This window comes from Acipenser ruthenus, chromosome 5 (genome assembly GCF_902713425.1).
Source record: "Acipenser ruthenus chromosome 5, fAciRut3.2 maternal haplotype, whole genome shotgun sequence".
Taxonomy (NCBI): domain Eukaryota; kingdom Metazoa; phylum Chordata; class Actinopteri; order Acipenseriformes; family Acipenseridae; genus Acipenser; species Acipenser ruthenus.
Window position 1 is genome coordinate 14,719,469 of NC_081193.1, and position 23,367 is coordinate 14,742,835.

A 23,367-nucleotide genomic window follows, 5' to 3' on the forward strand; every position below is an offset into this window, starting at 1 on the left:
CTGCATGTTTGATTGTACCATGTTTCTTATGCTACTGTATGCTTTATAATGTATAGATGTGTTTTCAAAGTCAAAGTCTCATATAGTTCAAATAAACAGTAAAAAGTTCTGGAAGGGGATAAAGTAGTCATTGGGCCATTCCATGACAAATCACTCCAAAAAAGTTGGATTTTAAACCCTACCGTCTCCGATTTACACCAGACTTGGTTCTTGGGGTTGTTTCAGGCAAACAAGCTCCAATTTACATTTTTAGACTGATCATGTCAAGGGGTCAAAAGTTATAGAGAGGTCAAAATGTGGTTGATTGGTACCCCCATTAACGTTAACCAACCTTTTACTCAACAACAGTTTGTGCTACAGACTTGTGGGAGATGTCATTGTAATGGAAACCGCATGGCAAATTCAAAAAAGGTATAACAAATACATATGAAAAAAACAAAACAAAAGGAAGTTACACCTTAACAAAGTTTTTGACCTTTGAACTTGGGTTGAAAACCCAATAATAAAAATCTAAAAAAAAATGACCAAGAAAAGGTCAAGGTCTCGTCTTCGTCTGTGCAAAATTTCGTTGAGGTAATATTTGTGGATTGCTTTGAAAAAATCAAGACCTAAACCTGTCCCCCTCCCCATTTCTAAAATCCCTGAATAATTTTCAGGGAACAAACATTTAATTTGAATCAGATGACTGGTGTTGCAAGACTATAGATACGGTAATCATTAGAACATGAATGGAATTATTAGGAAGGCTCTGATAATCTTGTAAATGGATATTTCTAATAAAAGATAAGCACTGATTTCTATTTGATCTGTACAGGGTCAAAAACCTGTTAATTATGCTGATAACGCAACTCTTTTTACTATCATTAGTTAAGCACTATCGATCCATGCTGGCAAGGTCAGATGGTGTCGTATGCACTTTTAAAATATCTTCATCTTAAACCTGTTTAACTCTTTCTGAGGAAATGGAGCCCTTCCGGGACATATTAGAGTGAATTTCAGTGTTTGTAAGAAGAAATAGCTGTTGTTGGGAGATACTTAATGGCCAGGCAATGCTAAAACACAAATGAATGTAAAAAGCAAACAACCTTTTGTATAATTATGGGAGCAGATCAAGTTGAACAAAAATCATACTGGCTTCCCACGTTCATAGAAAACGAATATGACGGTAAGTTTACGGTATTAGAACACTCTCTATGTTTGGCTATGCTTAGCTATTTACATATGAACACAAAAGGACGTAATCATTGGTAAACACCAAAAATCAAGCTATTTTTAAATCAAGGTAACCAATCTGAGCCACCCTAAGTGCTCATAGATTGTCAAGGTGGCAGGTACTTTACCAGCAGTAGTTTATTATTATTATTATTATTATTATTATTATTATTATTATTATTATTATTATTATTATTTATTTCTTAGCAGACGTCCTTATCCAGGGCGACTTACAGTCGTAAACACAAATACATTTACCCACACAGGGCTGTCGGTCGTCCTTGAACAGCCTCAGAATCCAGACCAGCTCATATCTTTTGGGTGTATTCCTTTGACTCCACCGGGAGAGCTCTACTGTTTGTAGTAGAGGCCTGCTAAACGAGGCCTGCTAACTCAACCGTTTCAGGCTAAATCAGATAACTATGTACTTCCATTAAACAAATACTGGGAGTTCAAGCATTGATATAAATACTTGAGTATGAACAGCTTTTGTATGAAGAAAAAAAAAAACGTTCTGCTTGTACCACTAACCTATATTTGATATCACTTTCCCTTGAACAAAAATATCTTGTTGACTGTGCTAGTGAATGCATTATGCAGACAGCATGCACACAGCCTTTGTGACCTAAAACACTGCCTCTCCTTCCTGCCTTATCAGAAAATCAATGTTTCTCAGACAGGCTTCAGTTTCTTTCAGGAAAAGGAGAGAAAGTTACTGTCTAAAAATAACATTTTGCCACCAAGATTTTTTTTTTATTGTCTCACCTACTTGCTATTTTTTTCTGATTTTCATGTTTTCCCTAAGTACACACATTGGATTAACCTTTGCTGCCAGCCATACTGATTTCGAAAGCTACAGGTGTTATATTTCTATTTCCATATCTCATTGGATCCTGTTCCAACACAATGTTTCCCACAGAGGGCTTTCATTATTTAAGCTCTTAATTCAGAAAGTCTTTTCTCATGTGGCAACCTAGTTCCTCCTATACATTCCTTAAACACCTTCTTAACAGACATAGACAGGCTGACCAGCGTTCTCACAGACTTAATACTTTTTATGTTTTTATTACTCACACTTAATTCCCACACGGTAATTTTAAAGAACAAAGGTATATGTGTTATGCAGAAGGTGGGCACAAAATACTGTATGTATTTTAATGGATTATTGTTTATTTATTTTACAGAATTAAAACACTTTGTATTATCTTACTCACTTGCAGGGTTCAGCAGTTTCCTAAATGGCAGCGCATTATACAACTGTTCATGTTACTCATAGTACACTTTTTACATGTCCTTTACAGTTACAATTTGAATGCTAGACATCTGCTTATTGACCACCTTTTCCCCCCATTTGAAATTTAACTACAACCATAATGTTCCATGTTGTACCTGAGGGTTCCGTATCATTGCTGACATGCATTTGACACCAAAAAATGAAAAGACTGAAACAATAATTCGAAAAATGCTGTATCCCAGGGCCAATTATAAAATGACAAGACATATTTTTAGGTCTGCATCTCTAAATAATCTTTGTTTAATTGGACCATGTCCTTGAATTAAATATTCTTTTTTTCTCAAACTGAATTATGAATTTACATTTCCCTGACTTGAATTTGGCCTTTAATCTTTCACTGATGGCGTCATACGTGTTTTGTACAAAATTATCAAACAATATATTAGGTAAGGAATGGAGGAGTATTCAAACAATAAAAAGGTTCCACTGCTGCTGCCAGAGTTGTGATGGGTTTGGAGTATGGCCAAGTTTACTTTGGCACAAAAGCAGCATGACCTTATATCCCCTTTCCATGAGACACAGCTGTGCATAATTATACTTTCTCTTCATTCTTGTTGGTATTTCACAAAGACTCTCTCATTTTTGTAATCTATAAATGGTGGATTTGAGCTAACAACTTGGAAACACTTTTGTGCCTTACGGACAACTCTCTTGTTGGGCCTAGTTGTCCTTCTATTCAGACTTCTTCCATAGGCAAGTGGGTTGTACTGCAGCTCAAGTTTGCCTAATACTGTAGCTGCAAGCTTCTGCGACACTGTGATCGCTAAGCAATCTCCACATTTTAACCCCCGTTCCAGACTGCACACCTGCTTAGCCAGTGTAGAACAGGACTGTACTATTTTTCATTGCAACTTGACTCCTACTCTAGAAGGGTTTCTTTTGCATAGTGTAGCTCGCCCTCTCTCACAGGAGCACACAGTACCTAAAATAATTCTGTCTAAAGTCCTGAGCAACAGGGCTCAGAGATTTTTGAATTGTTCTACTTAATAGTAGTTTAAATGCACTGTAATATTCATCCCTAACTTTAAACTCTCAATTGAAATATTTATAGAAGAATCTGAAAATAGTTAGTTTTTTTAATAAGGGTGTGGAAGGGTGGGGGTATTCACTGACACAGGAGACAGAAGGTTTTATTTGTAACCACCGCACAGGTGCCCAGATTGATTTATTTTCCTTATTTATTATTTTATTTAGTTTAGCCCGCAGAGGGCGCTGTTGTCCGTGGTCTGGATACTGCCGACAGTAAACCAGGACCACGGGGTTACCAACACAGGTATCCCAGTCCGTGCACCTTCAAGTGCTCAAAAATAATAACGAAAACAGAAGGCGAAAGAAAAAGGGAAAATAAAACACAGTAATAAAACTACAAACAAAAGTGCTGCTTATGCAGTGCCCCCACTGCCGCTAAGCCGGTCAGCACGGGTCTCCGTCCTACACTCGGCTATGCCTATACGCCGGGGTTGGCCAGGGTTCCCTGTACTTCTACACACGTCCCCTCGGGTACGTGTCTATTTATATTGCTCTGTGCAAATTAGTTTTGGGTTTTTATGAACGGCTGCCCCTCAGCCGGGCTCGCCTGCTCCTTGTTTCACGCTGGCCTTTTCTGCCAGCAACACTGTATTTCCCCCAACACGGCCACCCGAGCGCATAACCAAGCCAGTTCTTATGGGCCGAGCAGTCTCCCAAGGCCCGCCCCTCAGCCACTCAGAGAGAGGGAAAGCACACACACCCTCTTCCCCACCTCTCCGTGTCATCGCCATGACCGACAGGCGGATCCCACGAGACTGCTGCCCTCTACCTGCAGTAATACGAATGTGCCAGACAGTCAGTCCAGATCTCCCCTGTTACAAAGGGGTATCCAGAAAATGTGGATTTAAATCCCTCTAATAATTTCAGTTCACTTTTTAGTCTAGACTAAATCTTGCTACAAAAATGTTATTACAATATCAATCCACCAAGTGGTACTATGTGGTAAGTTCAACACACTTAACCGGCAGTGTTTTACACCCTAGATAAAATGTAATATTTAAGAACACACGTAATAAATATTACCAGTATGCTGTCATTAAGTAAAGCTCGCACTTTATCCAGGCTGACACATGATTTAAACACATTTCTTATCCTCGGCATCATTACTTACTTTCCGGAAGTCTCTCCTCTCCCAGTGGGTGCTGTTCATTTCCAAACATCAATTCTCTTCCCTGTCTTCAACAATGCAGGCAGAGGTCAGCAACAGTGTTTGGATTTAGCCCAAGAGAAAACCCAGCTGGGGTGGCACTGCTGTCTGATGAGACAGATGCTCTGCTTGTCACCAAACTGATCCAATCATGTGCACTGGGCCTGACAATTTTTAGGTGAGGTTTTCATTTATTTTATCTTGCTGCTGTCGGAGGTTGCTACAAATGAAGTCACTGTGAGGAAGCTGCTGTACACAGTGAAATAAATTTGCTGTAAAATTGCTGTCAGCCACACAAGCTAGTTGACACGTCCTGTATGTACACGTTTGTGTGGTTCAGAGAGTGTAAATTCAATCTTTTACCACAACAGTTGAACTATAAGTAGTAGCACAGTACTGTAGCACCGTAAATGAAAGATCTTTTTTTTTTTTTTTTTTTTAAATGAAGCAACTGTTTTTTTGTTTTTTTTTACTGGTGTCATGGTTCTATGGTACATAACCAGTCATACTATTTCAAACTGCCCCTGCAGAAGGCAAAGCACAAAACTTGCTCACATTAATAACTCTGCATTCTATTTTTAAAATCCGCACCATGAAATGCCATTACTAAAACAGACTGGTTTCCATATGTGCAAGATACAGTAAGTACCAATGACACACAGCTGCTTGGTTCAAATATGTAATGCATATATTGGGTCATATTTTTTAAAGAGTTTACTCTAAGTCAAAAATAATTTTGTTCAGCTTGACAGTTTCCTGAACTTTCAGACACCATCTTGATTTTTTCACACCAAATAAAAGCTTAGTGGGCAACAGTACGTGGGTATCGAATATAAAACTAGGCCACAAGCATTTACTGACACATCCTTAGGCGAACCTTAATCTGTCGATGGAAATTAAAACATTTACATGGGATAATTTAGTCTAAAACCTTCAGCAAAAAATACAAATCACTCATTAGCATAACAACATTGTCACAGTTACAATGGTTTTATTTTTACTGGTGGTAAAGCCCACTTACAGCAACCTGCCACAAAGACACAAGGATGATGTAAGTACTCTTCCCATTACGGGTTCCCGACCTGACCAAACACAGTTCTCTACTGTGGTGCTTGGAACAGGACTTAGCCAATCATCACCTAAGTCAAAGTGAAAAACAAAAAAGACCAACAACAGACAATAAGGGTCTTGTGTTGTCTTTTCTGCAACGCATGAACAAGTATTACAGAAATTGTCAAAATTCAAACGGCAAACAAAACAATCACCCAAAGCCAAGTACGGATCATTCACAAATGAGTCAGGCATTGATTTTCACCTAAGACAGGTGGAAGGTATAGTAGGTGTATTTTAAAGGTTTCAATCTATTTTGGTTCACTCATCACTTGGAAAGGTACAGCCTTTGTTGTCTTTATTTAATGGCACAGAATACAAGCCAAACATTTTTTTTTTAAATGAAGGTAATTTGTTTTGTCAACTTAGATCAAAGAAAATGTTACTGCACTGTGGCTTCAAATGACATGTGTAGACTATAACTCAGATCAGTAATCTACAGCTGCCCTCCCAAAGCTCATCAGTAACTTGAAGAACCTGTGCAATTATTTCGATTCCTTCTCTGCTAACCATACCTGGAATAAATATAGTTATAAATATGGTTTGTGGAAAGCAATTATTATTTGAAAATGTTTAGATATATGAGTAAAGTAGTTAAAATACACTGAAATACTTTAAACTCTTCATAAATATGTAACTGTAACATACAGCAGCCTAATTATTATCCTGCATTCAAAGCAGGTTTAACCTTGTCCTTGTTAAACACTAAATTATCTTTGGGAAACTGCAATTAATTGAAATAGTTGAATATTTTATTTCAGTGGATAAATATCTGAAAACAATTAAATATCTTTAACCACTAGTTTAATGGCCTGTTTTGAAGTTACTGAATTGAACATGTTTAGCATTTTCCTCGTCAGAAATCCTCCTCAACCACCATGTGGTAATTGCAAGACTTGGTACATAATTATACATTTAGGGTAATAATTAGGGTTTAGTTTTTTGATTATTCATTAACTATTTGGGAATAGTTGAAGATTATATATATTTCAAATAACTTACATATATTTAAATATAAGTAAGTTATTTGTTTTCTGCAAAAAAATTAAATATTTTCAAATAATATTTGACTTTGTGCAATTAATATTTGAATATTTAAAAACAAAATGGATTTATTCAAGCATATATATTTAAATATTTCAACTTTTTGAAATAGTTGTTGTTTACAAATAAAATATCAAATACAACTATATTTGTCCCAGGTCTGCTGCTAAGAGCACACACCTTCTAGGATCTCAGACAAAGAACCAGCACACCACCTAGTCATTCCATTTTGAACATTTCCGGATTTATTTATGCTGGGGTATTTCTTGGCTGGCACAGAGCAGCAGCAAGAAACAAATTTTACTCTCTGTAACCTTGTTAAAATTGTAATTTTAAGGGGACTTTCTCCCCCTCCATGAAGCTCAGTGTGATCTCAGCTCAGTGTGATCTCAGCTCAGTGTGATCTCAGAGTGACATGCTAAAGGAGCTGCAGCATTCCTGTGGCCACCCAACTCTTTGTCATGTTTGAGCTGGGTTTTTTCAGTTATTTTAATTGTTAACCCAGTACAACCCTAGATACCACATCACATTAATGACAAGTTGGGTTTGTTTAGATCATGTGTCACTGCTAGGCTGGACTGGGGCATAAGCATTGCACACAATGTTCCACCTCCTAGGACGTCAGCTTTAGGATAACGTCCCTCAATGGAGAACATCACAAGACACTGAGCTGGTATTGCTTACTAATGACTAGATAGTATTCAGATCATAAATAGACTAGTGCTGGGACAAATATCCGAACATTCAAATTCATATTTTTGACATGTATTCGGATACAAACATCAGATGTTCGTATTCGCTACAAATGACAAAATACTTTGCACTTATTTACCGTCTCGCCAGAATTTGCACGACAGTTTAAAAAAATGGCAAATGAAAAAGAGCTCCATGTGATATGTAAGATTAATATATATATAAAAAAAAAACACAGAATCAACACAGCAGCTCTTGAGCCTCTATTTAAAAGTTTTAGACAGCAAAAAGTAAACAAACCAGATTATGCGCACGCATGCATAGTGATCTCTATGGAAAGCCATCTGGGACAAAAACCCATTGTGCTGCTTTAGAGCGAGCCAGAATCTCATGGGACAGAAAAAAGGCAAGCACGTCATTCTGAAATGCCTTGCTTAAACAATACCCAACTTCCTGAAAATGTTCTGTAGTGATTTTTATATAGACTGTATACATATGTGGAATGTAATAAACGAGAACCAAAACGGTGGCAAGTATAGATAGATATCGATAGATAAAGATATATCATATTTCAAAAGGTTTTCACTTAATGAAATCATTGTGGAAAATCTGATTTGTGAATATTTTCTGCAAAAACTCCAAGTGGAAAAAAAAATATTTTTTACCTGTTTTGCTTTCGGAGTTATAGTAGAAGTTTGCGTATAGCGTTATTGATTTTAATACCTCTTGCTGCTGCAGGTTGAAGCAGCATCGACACACAGAGAGTTACGGCTGAAGCCACATTGAGAATGCAAACAACCCTGTCAACAAAGTATGTCCGGAAGTAGAGTTTACTCAAGACCATAAAAAATATAGGTTTTATGGGCTGGAATCATAAGTGTGCTAGAAAAGCTTTCAAAATTACACAGACTTCATCAGGTGATCAAAACTGAATTCTGTTCAGCCAAACCTTCCCGTAACTACCACTCCACCACCCCCATTGTGACTAAGAGCTGGAAACCTGCGAGAAACACAGTTTTCACTTTGCACTCCAACCTTACCCCTCCTGTTTTCTCTCTACATCTGCTCCCTGGGTGCCCTCATCTCCTCCCATGGCTTCTCGTATCATCACTATGCTGATGATGCCCAGATCTTTCTCTCCTTTTCCCCCTCTGACCCCGACATTTCCTCCCATATCTTGACCTGCCTCTCGGCCGTCTTCTCCTGGATGCACTCGCATCATCTCAAACTCAACCTCTCCAAGTCAGACCTCTTTTTCTTCCCCCCTCTTCCTCCCCCACCGCTGATCTCTTTATCTCTATTCCTCTTGAATCCACAACCCTCTCTCCCTCCTCATCCACCAAGAGCCTTGGTGTCCTGTCACTTCTTCCTCAGCTACATACGCAGAATTCACCCCTTTCTCACGACTACTCCACACAGCTCCTATTCCAGGCCCTGGTACTGTCCCGCCTTGACTAATGCAACTCCTTCGTGGCCGGCTTCCCTGCCTCTGCCATCTGTCCACTTCAGTTCATCCAAAACTCTGCTGCTCGCGCCTTGTCTTTTCCCTTCCTCGTTTCTCCCATGCTACACCGCTGCTCCGTTCTCTGCACTGGCTCCCTGTCGCTGCTCGCATCCAAGTCAAAACTCTTATACTCGCCTGTGGCAGAGCAGGGCTCTGCCCTTGGAAATACTGGCAGGGATGGAGTTAAATTCTCCTTCCTGCCCAGGTTGATTGCGTCAGGTGGGAGCAATCAAGTAATTAATTATTCAATGATCACCCAGCCACCTGGCATAAAAGGAGGCCTCAGCCTCCCAGTAGGGGGAGAGTTCCAGAAGGAGAGGAAGCAAGAGTGTTTTTCTGCGTGTGCTGTTTTTGTTCGTTTTTGCAAACCAGTGAAGGCAATGCCCAGCCTGGAAGCCGTATTTTTGTAAGTTTTGTTTTGTGTTTATTGTCTGTGTTTTGAAACCTTTTTGTTTGGCCCTCGTGCCGGTTTATTTTGTATATTAAAAAGCTTTATTTTTGAACTTTTCAAACTGTCTCTGAGTCTCAACCTCTGTCATCCTGTCACATCGCCATTTGCTGTCTTGACCTTTCTGCTCCTTCCTAGCTCCACACTATCATTTCTCCCTACACCCCCTCTCACCCCTCCGCTCCTCCACCACCAGCAGATTAGCTGTACTCCCCCCTCCCCTTCCCTTGCTTCCAGAGCCTGCTCCTTCTCCACCCTTGCCCCCCAGTGGTGGAACGACCTACTCACGGATATCAGGACTGCTCATTCCCTGACCACCTTCCGGCACCTCCTCAAGACACACCTGTTCAGACAGCATCTGTAAACCTCGCAACTCGACTATACTGGATTATCTTGCACCCAATTGTACCAGTACTGCATGCACTTGTGAAAATATATATATATATATATATATATATATATATATATATATATATATATATATATATATTGTAACCGGCCGGCACTCACGGTCGTTCGTTTGCCCCTTTTAAAGCAGACCCAGAACACGAGAAATGGAGTTTAAGTGCTGACGCGCTATTTTTAATACACAAATAAAGCACAAACAAAAATAAACCCCTAGCTCCTTGTTGGAGCACTGACTACACAGGCAGGTCCCCAACTAGCTCGCAGGACAGCTAAGCCGTTTACCTGCCAAACAAACATTAAACCACACAGGTTTAACACAAAACAAAAAGGTTTTCACACTACCTTTTCTTTATACGCTTGAGCACACTGTCAAGCGGGCTTCCAAACACACCAGCAGCCCTGAACAGGGTATATATACCCTGCACCTGGCTCTAATTTACAATGATCACCAGGTGCAGGGGATAATTACTAATAAAACAATTAACAAAACAATAAAACAATTAAACAAAATGTGCATACGCACATGTTTTCTGCAGGGAGGATATTAACCCCCTCCCTGCTGTGTTACTATGTATATATATATATATATATATATATATATATATATATATATAAATAATAAACCTAATATTACATTTCACATGTAAATGTCTAGAAAATCTAACAAAACAAACATAAAGCCTTTCAGCTGTTTTATTAATTACAGTTCAATGAAAAACAACTGTAGCAACTGGCTATAAACTGAATGGCATGTTAAGAAAGTTGCTAACAAATTTTAAAAAAATTTAACGAGTCAACCATTTTTTTGTTGAAATTTTTGGTTTCTACAAATTGATCAATTTGCTCAAATGTGTGCTAACTTTACTAGATATGGGTTCTATTCATTAAAGAAATGTAAAGCTAATTTTGTTTCATATAATTAATTTTGAAATTCAGGAAACCTTTGTCAATGGTTTAAAGATTTAGCAGCTTATTCTAATTATTCTTTTTTTTTTTTTTTTTTTTAAACACTGTTTAACCAAAGAGTTTATAAACCCTCTTCAAAAAACTTAAACATTTCTTAAAAGTTTTGTGACAGTGAAAATGTGCCAGAGATAGATAATGTTTGTATTTTGCTAATCTAATGCATAAAACTAGTTCTGGTTGAAATTATTTGGACACAGTCCATAGATCAAAAGGGATTACTCGTAATATAACACAGCATTCTGTACTTCTAAGAAAAATTGGTGGTACTGATGCACTGTTGGCTGCAGACAAAATACTGCAGTACAACTGCTCCAACAACACAAGCTTTGGTTTTCTAAACTACATTGTGCCACATTGGCATACTGTGCTTTTAGCTGACAGACCACCACCAATGTGTTCTCAAAAGTACTCTCCTAATAGTGCAGTCCTCACAATAAGGATCCGTTCAATAAAAATTATATTACATATCAACAGGAAGAAATTCAAAACTTTCAACTGTAGAATACATTTTCAATCACTAACAAGGCATCACTACAAGCTGACAATGGCCACTTACATTTGAAAAGCTGAATAAAAATACAGTGCCGACACTCAAGTGCAATGTAATGGAGATTAATTCCTCCTGAAGCCTCAAGATAAGCCTTCCCCAATTCCTTGATTTAGAAAGAAATGGGGTCTACATCATGCTGACAGGGTGAGCCCCAATGGACTTCAATTCTTCAGATTGGTAGCTTTTTCACAAACCTTTCTTCAGCCAAGCTTGGCTCTGCCACCAAGACTCCAAGTACCTGGCTGAGGTACAAAACTTGAACGTCTCAAAAGCCGTCCTCATGCAACTCCTCTACACCACACAACTGAAATAAGATCCCAATCCTTGAGGTACTGTAAAGGTTTTATTTTTTATTTTTTACCACCAAGGTCATTATGGCTTACTAAACAGATAGGACTGTATTCCAGAGTAAAATGTGCCAGTTGACTACAGTCCAGTTCTTGTATGGACCTTTCAGTCTATGCACCTACTTACATCGCAAAACAAAGAAACTAAAATGTTTCAAACTGAGTCTCTGTAGAACAAAAGAACATTTGAAATCAAAAAGAAAACACAGCAGAATGTGGATTTAAGCCGCTTTGGGTGCAGTATTACTTGGCTCCACTACACTGTATAACAATGGAACTGTTGTACACATTTTATCAAAACTTCAAAGGTCAGAGCTGAGACCGCAGATACAGGAAACAGATTTGTTAAATATAAGGACCCTCATTTTCAAAACCAGTACACACCAGCCTTGATTAAAAGGGCATGTTAGTTTCAGTTACAGAACTGGGTCTCGATTTTCAGTTGTTGCAGACTGAACCCTGGCAGGCTCATGACACAGGGTGTCTCGATTCTCATTAGAGGCCAGTTTTGGAAACACAACCAAAACAAAAACCAGAACAAAAACAAACCATGTGAGATTGAATGGTTTGTAAATATGAAGTCAAATGGGAATGATCTGTATCACTGATATGTCCAGAAGTCAAAGCAATGCAGCAGTGAAAGGGTTAGGTTTTACTAGAGAATCTAAGAATACAGCTGTCTACCAAACATTAAGACAATAAAGTGTACTGTCTCTGTGCAGCTGTAGCTTTGAAAGTCACATGACCTCTGCCCCCGCTTTGCAAAAAAAAAAAAAAAAAACTGACAAAGGGTTTATTTTTGTGTACGACACCCCACTAACAAACTTGACCTAAGGAATTACAGAACATGTATGTATACTGACTATCAAGCCATTATCTCAACGATCAATGTCTTTACATCCAGAAACCAAGAAGTCACATGACCACACGTCGGCTATATAAGGTCACAGGTTTTGTTTTCTTTGTCTGTGGGTCCTTTCTTCTTCATTTTTATTAATCTCTTGCTCCTGGAGATGCTTTTCATCTGCTATCAAAGCTATGAAAGCAAAATCATGACCAGCAACTTAGTGCAGTATGCCAAGGCAGTTAAGGCAGGAAGAGGCCCCTTTTTGACATTCAGCCATAAGGGTCTGTGCCAGAAATGTCTGATACTGTATCTGCCATAGCCAGGCACTTCATTGCCACGAAGCATCCTGTTTTCTTCCGTCAAAGATTTTTTACAAGGGTGCTCTCTCATAAAGAATCTGCTTTTGTTGTAATGGGAACTCATGAGGCACTCCACAGTGAGTGGATTCTGTCAGCTTGTGATGTCACTTCTATGAGGCTTCCCAAGGTTACCAGAAGATGCTCTGAATGTAACTGAAAGGGTCATACAGAATCCTAGAACAAAGGTACTGTATGCTAAAATACTGCCATTTTGTGTGTGTATGCATGTGCTCTCTATGGTATTAATAATGATGAATTCCTATGATACCACTTATCACTAAATTTAGTTACAATAAAGGCAATGTGAAGCAACACACACACACACACACACATATTTAAAATTAGATCTGGCAAGATTGAATGTAAAAGTGGTGGTTCAGTCAGGGTGACACAGCTGTCATATTTATGGCTGTTTGTAATTATGGGAAGTCCCTTTATGATACAATAATACAACTTCAGTAAAAGTTAAACGTATTTAAGTTACCTCAGTGTCGTCCTATTCTAAACTGAAACCAAATGCTTTTTTACCATAAAGCAAAAATAGAAAAGCTGACTGGCTTAGTGAAACATGATGATACATTTCTGAAAACAAAAAAATTCTAGAGGGCTGTGGGTGTAACCACAACGTTGTCTGGGATCCTCAAATTAAGTTCTCAAGGCAACTCATTTTACCAAGCATTTTCAGGTGCATTATCACCCAGTAGTGGAATATTAGTTCAGAGGTGAACAATAAGAGATAAAATAGGTTACATGCTTTCTAGTTCTATTCATAACTCAAATTACTAATGGTTTCATGCATGGTTAAAACACTCTTCTATACCAAGTTTTTAAAGTAAACTGTAAAACTGACGGGTTCCATGTGCTAAAAGCTGTGGTTTAGATTGAGGCGTACAAAGATATGAGCTGTACAGTAATTAATTATTTATTTCTTAGCAGACGCCCTTATCCAGGGCGACTTACAATTGTTACAAGATATCACATTATACATTATTTCACATTATACAGATATCACATTATTTTTACATACAATTACCCATTTATACAGTTGGGTTTTTACTGGAGCAATCTAGATAAAGTACCTTGCTCAAGGGTACAACAGCAGTGTCCCCCACTGGGGATTGAACCCACAACCCTCCGGTCAAGAGTCCAGAGCCCTAACCACTACTCCACACTGCTGCCCTGCTACAGTACTTCAGAGAAGTGAATCCTACTGAACTTCAGTGGCCCTGTTTGACCAAGCACTTTACAGCTCTATAAAGAAGATGACTCCTTTTATATAAATTCAACCCACATTCCAACATGGATTTCTCATTAACTTGCACTTATTTCAATGTGGCACCCATCTCCCATTAATGAATAAAATACAATCATCACAATCAACAAATTCATGGGCTCCAAGTAGCCATTGCTAAAACTTTTTTTTCAGGACAAAAAGGGAGGAAAAGCTGTGTGTGCCCTTCAGGGATGCATGCGACTCAGCAGAATCTTGGAGCAGCCTCACTGTTCAGTTTCTTCAGGAATCCCATCCCTGCCGTTCTCCAACTAATAGCAGCCCTGTTGCCTCTCTTTCTCTTTCCTCTGTCTCTCTAAAGCCCAATTGGGGCAGCCTGCCAATACTGCACTTTTGCTACCTTTCCCCCTCTTTGCTGCTCTCTTTGCCAAATGGATCTCCTCAAGGTCAATGCTGACTGAAGCTAATCTTATTGAGGGAGTGTAATTTCAGTGAAATTGAATGATGGCGAGGAAGGAAAATGTTAACTGAAACAAACAAAAAATCAAGATTAATAAAAAAACAACTACATTATTAGAAGGCAATTTTCATTTAGAAGTGTCCATTAGAATATATATAAAAAAACTACATTCAAAAGGTAGCTGTTTTGAGGTCAATGCTTTTCTCATCTACATTAATTCCACAGATATTAATGATCATCTCTATTGTTTTGTGATCTTTGGACATGGTAACTCTAGATCCATCATGGTATCAATAATCTCTGTCCAAGGATGACCATGGTTGTTTATAGACAAACTGTGGTTTGTTTATCATCCTTGTAGTGGGGGGTGATATGCCTGTGAACTGTGTGTGTCTATATAAGAAGTGCTAATCCTTCACGGATGGACAATAGCTATATCACATATACTTGTAGCTACTACTGAAGCTACCCCAAAACAGAGCCTGGTCGTTGATCTTTTCAGAGCTGTAAAATATCTCTAAATGTCCCTCCCTGCATAAACCACCGAAGCTCCTGAATCTCTGAACTAGTGTCAGTCACAAACTCATCTTGGAAACACTTCTTTTCATCTGTTTCATGAATGGAAATAAGAAAATGTTAGGTTATTATCATAACCCTGGTTCCCTGAAATACAAATGAAACCATTACCAAATAGGTATTACCTCCTAAAGACCCGAAACCTGAATAAGATATAACAAAGCTGCTCAGCCGAGCCTGTGACACAGTCATGCCCACCCCAGAGGATATAAAGGACTGATCTCAGTGACATTTTTCCTTCAAGTCTGCTGAAATCATGGATGCAGCAACCTTGAAGTTTAATGGTTACATTTCTATTTCAGGGAACCAGCATTACAATATGACCTGACATTCCCTTTTAAGTGCGAAATGTAACCATTACCGAATGCGTCAGTATACCCAAGCCGTCGCAAGGGCAAGATTGCTGCACGACCGTAATGCTACAAGGCTAAGCTGAGGCTGCCTTATGTGTTACCATTCAGAACCCCCTAACAAGTAACTAGGGCTAAACAATTGAAGGAGAAACTCATCTCTATGTCTGTGTTGTAAGGGTCGACTGAGACGTCGACCTTAACACTAGTTCCAAAGCCAGGGTTTTGAGGATCCATGACATTTAGGGGTAGATGTACTAAAGTGTGGCGTCTGTCGCAATCATTGCAAACCACATGCAAACCAGTCGGAAGTGTAGCATGAAATGTACTAAGCAAACGCAACGCTGTTAACATCATTTTAACGAATGCTTTGCAGCCGCAGTTCTTATTTGCACTTTAGCCTTAAATGAATATGTAATTCTGGGCGTTCCTGCAGAAATTCGCAAAAACAGGGTGAAGATAGCGCAAATGAGGGATCTGAAATATTATAATGAGATGTACTAAAGCTGCGGGCAATTGCAACACTTACAATTGCATCAATTTGTTAAGAACTTTTGAAAGCATGTTTTAAACAGTCGCAATTGTTGCTGGCATTTCCCAGTCCGCTTTTTCTCGTGTGTTGCCAGTTGTGCTCAATGCATTTTTGAGACGAACACCCAAGTACCTAATTTTCACTAGTCAGTGTGTACTTACAAACCTTGAAAACACATTTCTGTGACATTTCTGGTTTTCCAAGTGTGTTAGGAGCAATAGATTGCACACGTGCCACTAACCCCTCCAGCTCATTCTGAGCATCTGTATAGGACCATGATCTATTGTGTGTTAATTGTCTAGGCAACTAAGTAGACCAAGTTAAAAATAATAATTAAAATAAAATAAAAAACCCTAGAATCATTTAGTTTCAATTTAAAATAATATTTTATTTGCATTACACAGCAATGTGTACAATGCAGCAGCATGATTTATTTTGTGTTACCAGTAGGCTACCAAAAAAGTATGCTAGGTATTCATTTGACTGTACAGATTTATATTTTTACATAATGTAATGTGTAGTGTACCCAAAACACATTAGTGTTATTTCAGCGCAATGTTTTATACAAACTGTAAATGTATGTGTGTGTGATTTTATTGTATTGTTTTTAAACCCCACACCTCCTTATGTCGGACAAACATGTCCGGTTTAGCGAGGGGCCACTGTATGATTATGAAAAAATTTTGGGGGGTGAAGGTTGGGGCCCCACTATAGAGGGCAGTAGTGTGGAGTAGTGGTTAGGGCTCTGGACTCTTGACCGGAGGGTAGTGGGTTCAATCCCTGGTGGGGTACACTGCTGCTGTACCCTTGAGCAAGGTACTTTACCTAGATTGCTCCAGTAAAAACCCAACTGTATAAATGGGTAATTGTATGTAAAAATAATGTGTAAAAAAGAATGTAATTGTATGTAAAAATAATATGATATCTTGTAACAATTGTAAGTCGCCCTGGATAAGGGCATCTGCTAAGAAATAAATAATAATAATAGAATCTGATGGGAATAAACTGCCTTTCATTATATATATATATATATATATATATATGCAGTGCCGTGAAAAAGTATTTGCCCCATCTGATTTTCTGCAGTTTTGCATATTTTTGACACTGAATGTTATCAGATCTTCAACCAAAACATAATATTAGATAAATGAGACCCTGAGTGAACAAATAACACAAACAATTGATACATATTTCATTGATTTATTAAAGAAAGTTATGCAACACCCAATGCCCCCGTGTGAAAAAGTAATCGCCCCCTTAGACTCAATTACTGGTTACGCCACCTTTAGCAGCAATAACTGCAACCAAACGCTTCCTGTAGTTATTGATTAGTCTCTCACAGCGCCGTGGAGGAATTTTGGCCCACTCCTCCATGCAGATCCGCTTCAACTCAGTGACATTTGTGGGTTTTCGAGCATGAACTGCTCGTTTCAGGTCCTGCCACAACATCTCAATGGGGTTTAGGTCTGGACTTTGACTAGGCCATTCCAAAACTTTACATTTCTTGTTCTTCAACCATTCTGATGTAGACTTGCTTGTGTGTTTCGGATCACTGTCTTGCTGCGGTTCAGCTTCAGCTCACGGACGGATGGCCTGACATTCTCCTGTAGAATTCTCTGATACAGAGCAGAAGGCGTCCAGGTCCTGATGCAGCAAATTATCCCCAAACCATGACACTACCACCACCATGCTTGACCGTTGGTATGAGGTTCTTACTGTGGAATGCAGTGTTTGGTTTTCGCCAGACATAGCAGGGCCCATGTCGGCCAAAAAGTTCCACTTTTGACTCATCTGTCCATAGAACATTGTTCCAGAACTCTTGAGGATCATCCAGGTGCTTTTTGGCAAACTTGAGATGAGCATTCACGTTCTTCTTAGTGAGCAATGGTTTCCACCTTGCTACTCTGCCATGAATCCCATTTTTGCCCAGTGTCTTTCTGATGGTGGAATCATGAACACTGACCTTAGCCGAGACGAGAGAGGCCTGCAGATCCATGGATGTTGTTCTAGGGTTCTTTGTGACTTCCTGGACGATTTTACGTCTTGCTCTTGGAGAGATTTTGGCAGGACGGCCACTCCTGGGAAGATTCACTACTGTCCCAAACTTTCTCCATTTGGACAATATAGCTCTGACTATGGTTCGGTGGAGCCCCAGAGCCTTAGAAATGGCTTTGTAACCCTTTCCAGACTGACAACTTTTTTCCGGAGGTCTTCAGGAATTTCTTTTGTTCGTGGCATGATGTGCCTCTAGAACCTGTGTGCTGACATCTTCACTCTGATGGTAAGGGCCAAAGTTAGTCAGATTTATATAGGGCAGGGCTGGCCCAAATCAGGCCTGGTTGTTTATCAAAGTACTCAAGCAATTTGCATGTTTGATTACCTTGCACACCAAACAAATGAAAGAAGCACCAAACGTTGGTGTCATTTTTTCTCTCAGACTCCATCTATATACTACTACAACCCACAAAAAAATCGGACCAAATACAATGTGAAAAATGTGCAAAAATGCAGAAAATCAGACAGGGGGCAAATACTTTTTTCACGGCACTGTATATTTATATATACTATATATATACTATATATATATATACAGTGCCTTGCGAAAGTATTCGGCCCCCTTGAACTTTGCGACCTTTTGCCACATTTCAGGCTTCAAACATAAAGATATGAAACTGTAATATTTTGTGAAGAATCAACAACAAGTGGGACACAATCATGAAGTGGAACGAAATTTATTGGATATTTCAAACTTTTTTAACAAATAAAAAACTGAAAAATTGGGCGTGCAAAATTATTCAGCCCCCTTAAGTTAATACTTTGTAGCGCCACCTTTTGCTGCGATTACAGCTGTAAGTCACTTGGGGTATGTCTCTATCAGTTTTGCACATCGAGAGACTGAAATTTTTGCCCATTCCTCCTTGCAAAACAGCTCGAGCTCAGTGAGGTTGGATGGAGAGCATTTGTGAACAGCAGTTTTCAGTTCTTTCCACAGATTCTCGATTGGATTCAGGTCTGGACTTTGACTTGGCCATTCTAACACCTGGATATGTTTATTTGTGAACCATTCCATTGTAGATTTTGCTTTATGTTTTGGATCATTGTCTTGTTGGAAGACAAATCTCCGTCCCAGTCTCAGGTCTTTTGCAGACTCCATCAGGTTTTCTTCCAGAATGGTCCTGTATTTGGCTCCATCCATCTTCCCATCAATTTTAACCATCTTCCCTGTCCCTGCTGAAGAAAAGCAGGCCCAAACCATGATGCTGCCACCAGAATGTTTGACAGTGGGGATGGTGTGTTCAGGGTGATGAGCTGTGTTGCTTTTACGCCAAACATAACGTTTTGCATTGTTGCCAAAAAGTTCGATTTTGGTTTCATCTGACCAGAGCACCTTCTTCCACATGTTTGGTGTGTCTCCCAGGTGGCTTGTGGCAAACTGTAAACGACACTTTTTATGGATATCTTTAAGAAATGGCTTTCTTCTTGCCACTCTTCCATAAAGGCCAGATTTGTGCAGTATACGACTGATTGTTGTCCTATGGACAGAGTCTCCCACCTCAGCTGTAGATCTCTGCAGTTCATCCAGAGTGATCATGGGCCTCTTGGCTGCATCTCTGATCAGTCTTCTCCTTGTATGAGCTGAAAGTTTAGAGGGACGGCCAGGTCTTGGTAGATTTGCAGTGGTCTGATACTCCTTCCATTTCAATATTATCGCTTGCACAGTGCTCCTTGGGATGTTTAAAGCTTGGGAAATCTTTTTGTATCCAAATCCGGCTTTAAACTTCTCCACAACAGTATCTCGGAACTGCCTGGTGTGTTCCTTGTTCTTCATGATGCTCTCTGCGCTTTAAACGGACCTCTGAGACTATCACAGTGCAGGTGCATTTATATGGAGACTTGATTACACACAGGTGGATTCTATTTATCATCATTAGTCATTTAGGTCAACATTGGATCATTCAGAGATCCTCACTGAACTTCTGGAGAGAGTTTGCTGCACTGAAAGTAAAGGGGCTGAATAATTTTGCACGCCCAATTTTTCAGTTTTTTATTTGTTAAAAAAGTTTGAAATATCCAATAAATTTCGTTCCACTTCATGATTGTGTCCCACTTGTTGTTGATTCTTCACAAAAAATTACAGTTTCATATCTTTATGTTTGAAGCCTGAAATGTGGCAAAAGGTCGCAAAGTTCAAGGGGGCCGAATACTTTCGCAAGGCACTGTATATATATACAGTTGTATGCAAAAGTTTGGGCACCCCTGGAAAAAATGTATGTTACAATGAATCTTTCAGTGAACAGAAGTTAACCTGACCTCTACATGGTACAAAGTTAAACATGACACCTTTCTGCAAATTTTAATACAGGAATACTATTTATTTGCATTTATTACAGATTCAAAATAATAAACAAAAGTGAACATGGCGCGTGCAAAAGTTTGGGCACCCTGTCACTTAGTACTTGGTAACACCTCCTTTGCCAGATATAACTGCTTCCAAACGTTTCCTGTAGCCAGCTAAGAGTCTTTCTATTCTTGCCTTTGGAATTTTTTCCCACCTCTTCCTTGCAGAACTCTTCCAGCTCAGAAAGATTCTTAGGTCTCCTTGCATGCATTGCATGTTTGAGATCTCCCCACAGATTTTCAATAATATTCAAGTCTGGGGACTGTGACGGCCATTCCAAAACCTTTCTCCTTCTTTCTTGTAAATATTTCATGGTTGATTTTGAGGTATGTTTTGGATCATTGTCTTGCTGAAATATCCAACCTCTTTTCAGCTTCAGTGTCCTGACTGACTTTAGAACATTAGCTTCTAGGATCTGTTGATATTTAGTTGAATCCATTCTTCCTTCCATCCGCACAATATTTCCGGTTCCACTGGCTGCCACACAACCCCAAAGCATAATAGAGCCACCCCAGTGCTTAACAGTTGGCAAGGTGTTCTTTTCTTGAAATGCTTCACCCTTTTTTCTCCAAACGTACCTTCTTTGGTTGTGGCCAAACAGTTCAATTTTCGTTTCATCAGTCCAAAGCACATTGTTCCAAAAAGCTTCAGGCTTGTCAAGGTTTTCTTTTGCATACTTTAGACGCTGACTTTTGTGATGAGGTCGTAGAAAGGCTTCCTTCTGACAACTCTCCCATGCATATCCTTGTTGTGTAAGGTACGCTGTACTGTGGACCTGTGAACAACTACTCCAGTGTCAGCTAAACTGTTCTGAAGGTCCGTTGCAGTGACCTGTGGGTTCTGTTGTGCAGATCTGACCAGTTTTCGGGCAAGTCTATGTGATATTTTTCTTGGTCTTCCAGATCTTGCCTTGACTTTAACCGTTCCATTTAACTTCCATTTCTTGAAAATGTTTCGGACAGTTGAAATTGCTAGCTGGAAGCGTTGAGAGAGTTTTTTATAGCCTTCTCCTGTTTTGTGAAAGTCAGTTATCTTCATTTTCAAGTCCTCAGACATCTGCTTAGAGGAGCCCATGGTTTCTGAAACCAGGCAGAACAACCATCACAGTCTGACAGATTAGAAGGTATGAAGTTACTTCAGAGTAATAGTTCAACACTGGAATTGACTTCACCTGACTAATTGAAGTCCTAATGAGTGAATCAACCTTTCTGGACCTTAGTAATCATCTTTTTAAGAAGTAATTAAGAATGGTCCAAAAGGGTGCCCAAACTTTTGCATGCGCCATTTTCACTTTTGTTTATTATTTTGAATCTGTAATAAATGCAAATAAATAGTAATCCTGTATTAAAATTTGGAGAAAGGTGTCATGTTTAATTTTGTACCATGTAGAGGTCAGGTCAACTTCTGTTCACTGAAAGATTCATTGTAACATACATTTTTTCCAGGGGTGCCCAAACTTTTGCATACAACTGTATATATATATATATATATATATATATATATACATATACATATATATATATATATATATATATATATATATATATATATATATATATATATATATATATATATATATATATACAGTACTGTGCAAAAGTTTTAGGCAGGTGTGAAAAAATGCTGTAAAGTAAGAATGCCTTCAAAAATAGACATGTTTTTTTTTTTTTTTTTTTTTTTTTTTAAATTTAGTCATCGCCAATTATTTTTACCCCGGTTTTCACCCCAATTTAGCATGCCCAATTATTATCTGTATCCCCGGCTCACCACTCGCAACCCCCCCGCCGACTCAGGAAACGGAGGCTGAAACACGCGTCCTCCGAAACGTGCTCCTTCCAAGCCGTCATTTTTCGCACTGCAGATCCACAGCAATGCTACCAGACCTATAGTGCCGGAGGACAACACAGATCTGGCGGCTCCGCTGCAGAGCCACAGGCGCCCTATCGGCCACAGGGGTCGCTGATGCGCGGTGAGCCGTGGATTCCCCTGCCGACCTAAGCCCTCCCTACCCGGGCAGCGCTCAGCCAATTGTGCGCCGCCCCCTAGGAACTCTCGGTCACGGTCAGCTGTGACATAGCCTGGATTCGAACCAGCGATCTCCAGGCTATAGGGCACATCCTGCGAGGAGCGCCTTTACTGGATGCGCCACTCGGGAGCCCCAAAAATAGACATGTTAATAGATTATATTTATCAATTAACTAAATGCAAAGTGAGTGAACAGAAGAAAAATCTAAATCAAATCCATATTTGGTGTGACCACCCTTTGCCTTCAAAACAGCATCAATTCTTCTAGGTACACTTGCACAAAGTCAGGGATTTTGTAGGCATATAGTCAGGTGTATGATTAAACAATTATACCAAACAGGTGCTAATGATCATCAATTCAATATGTAGGTTGAAACATAATCATTAACTGAAACAGAAACAGCTGTGTAGGAGGAATAAAACTGGGTGAGGAACAGCCAAACTCAGCTAACAAGGTGAGGTTGCTGAAGACAGTTTACTGTCAAAAGTCATACACCATGGCAAGACTGAGCACAGCAACAAGACACAAGGTAGTTATACTGCATCAGCAAGGTCTCTCCCAGGCAGAAATTTCAAGGCAGACAGGGGTTTCCAGATGTGCTGTCCAAGCTCTTTTGAAGAAGCACAAAGAAACGGGCAACGTTGAGGACCGTAGACGCAGTGGTCGGCTAAGGAAACTTACTGCAGCAGATGAAAGACACATCATGCTTACTTCCCATCGCAATCGGAAGATGTCCAGCAGTGCCATCAGCTCAGAATTGGCAGAAAACAGTGGGATCTTGGTACACCCATCTACTGTCCGGAGAAGTCTGGTCAGAAGTGGCCTTCATGGAAGA

General features: G+C 39.4%; 1 protein-coding gene across 10 annotated transcripts in view; it reads right to left on the bottom strand.

Annotated features, from left to right (window-relative positions):
• The window catches only part of LOC117402280 (DNA (cytosine-5)-methyltransferase 3A-like), a 228,785-nt gene that overhangs the window by 102,533 nt on the left and 102,885 nt on the right, over window positions 1–23,367 (bottom strand). For 2 of the 10 annotated variants that reach the window (XM_059023710.1, XM_059023709.1), the window contains exon 1: window positions 11,600–11,796. The exons of 7 other annotated variants lie outside the window; for them this stretch is intronic. In XM_059023710.1, coding sequence (XP_058879693.1) covers window positions 11,600–11,687 — 88 coding nt within the window. In that variant the 5' untranslated portion in view covers window positions 11,688–11,796. Of the gene's footprint in view, window positions 1–11,599; window positions 11,797–23,367 lie in introns of those variants that run through there. One more of the 10 variants, XM_059023712.1, reaches the window with a different exon arrangement.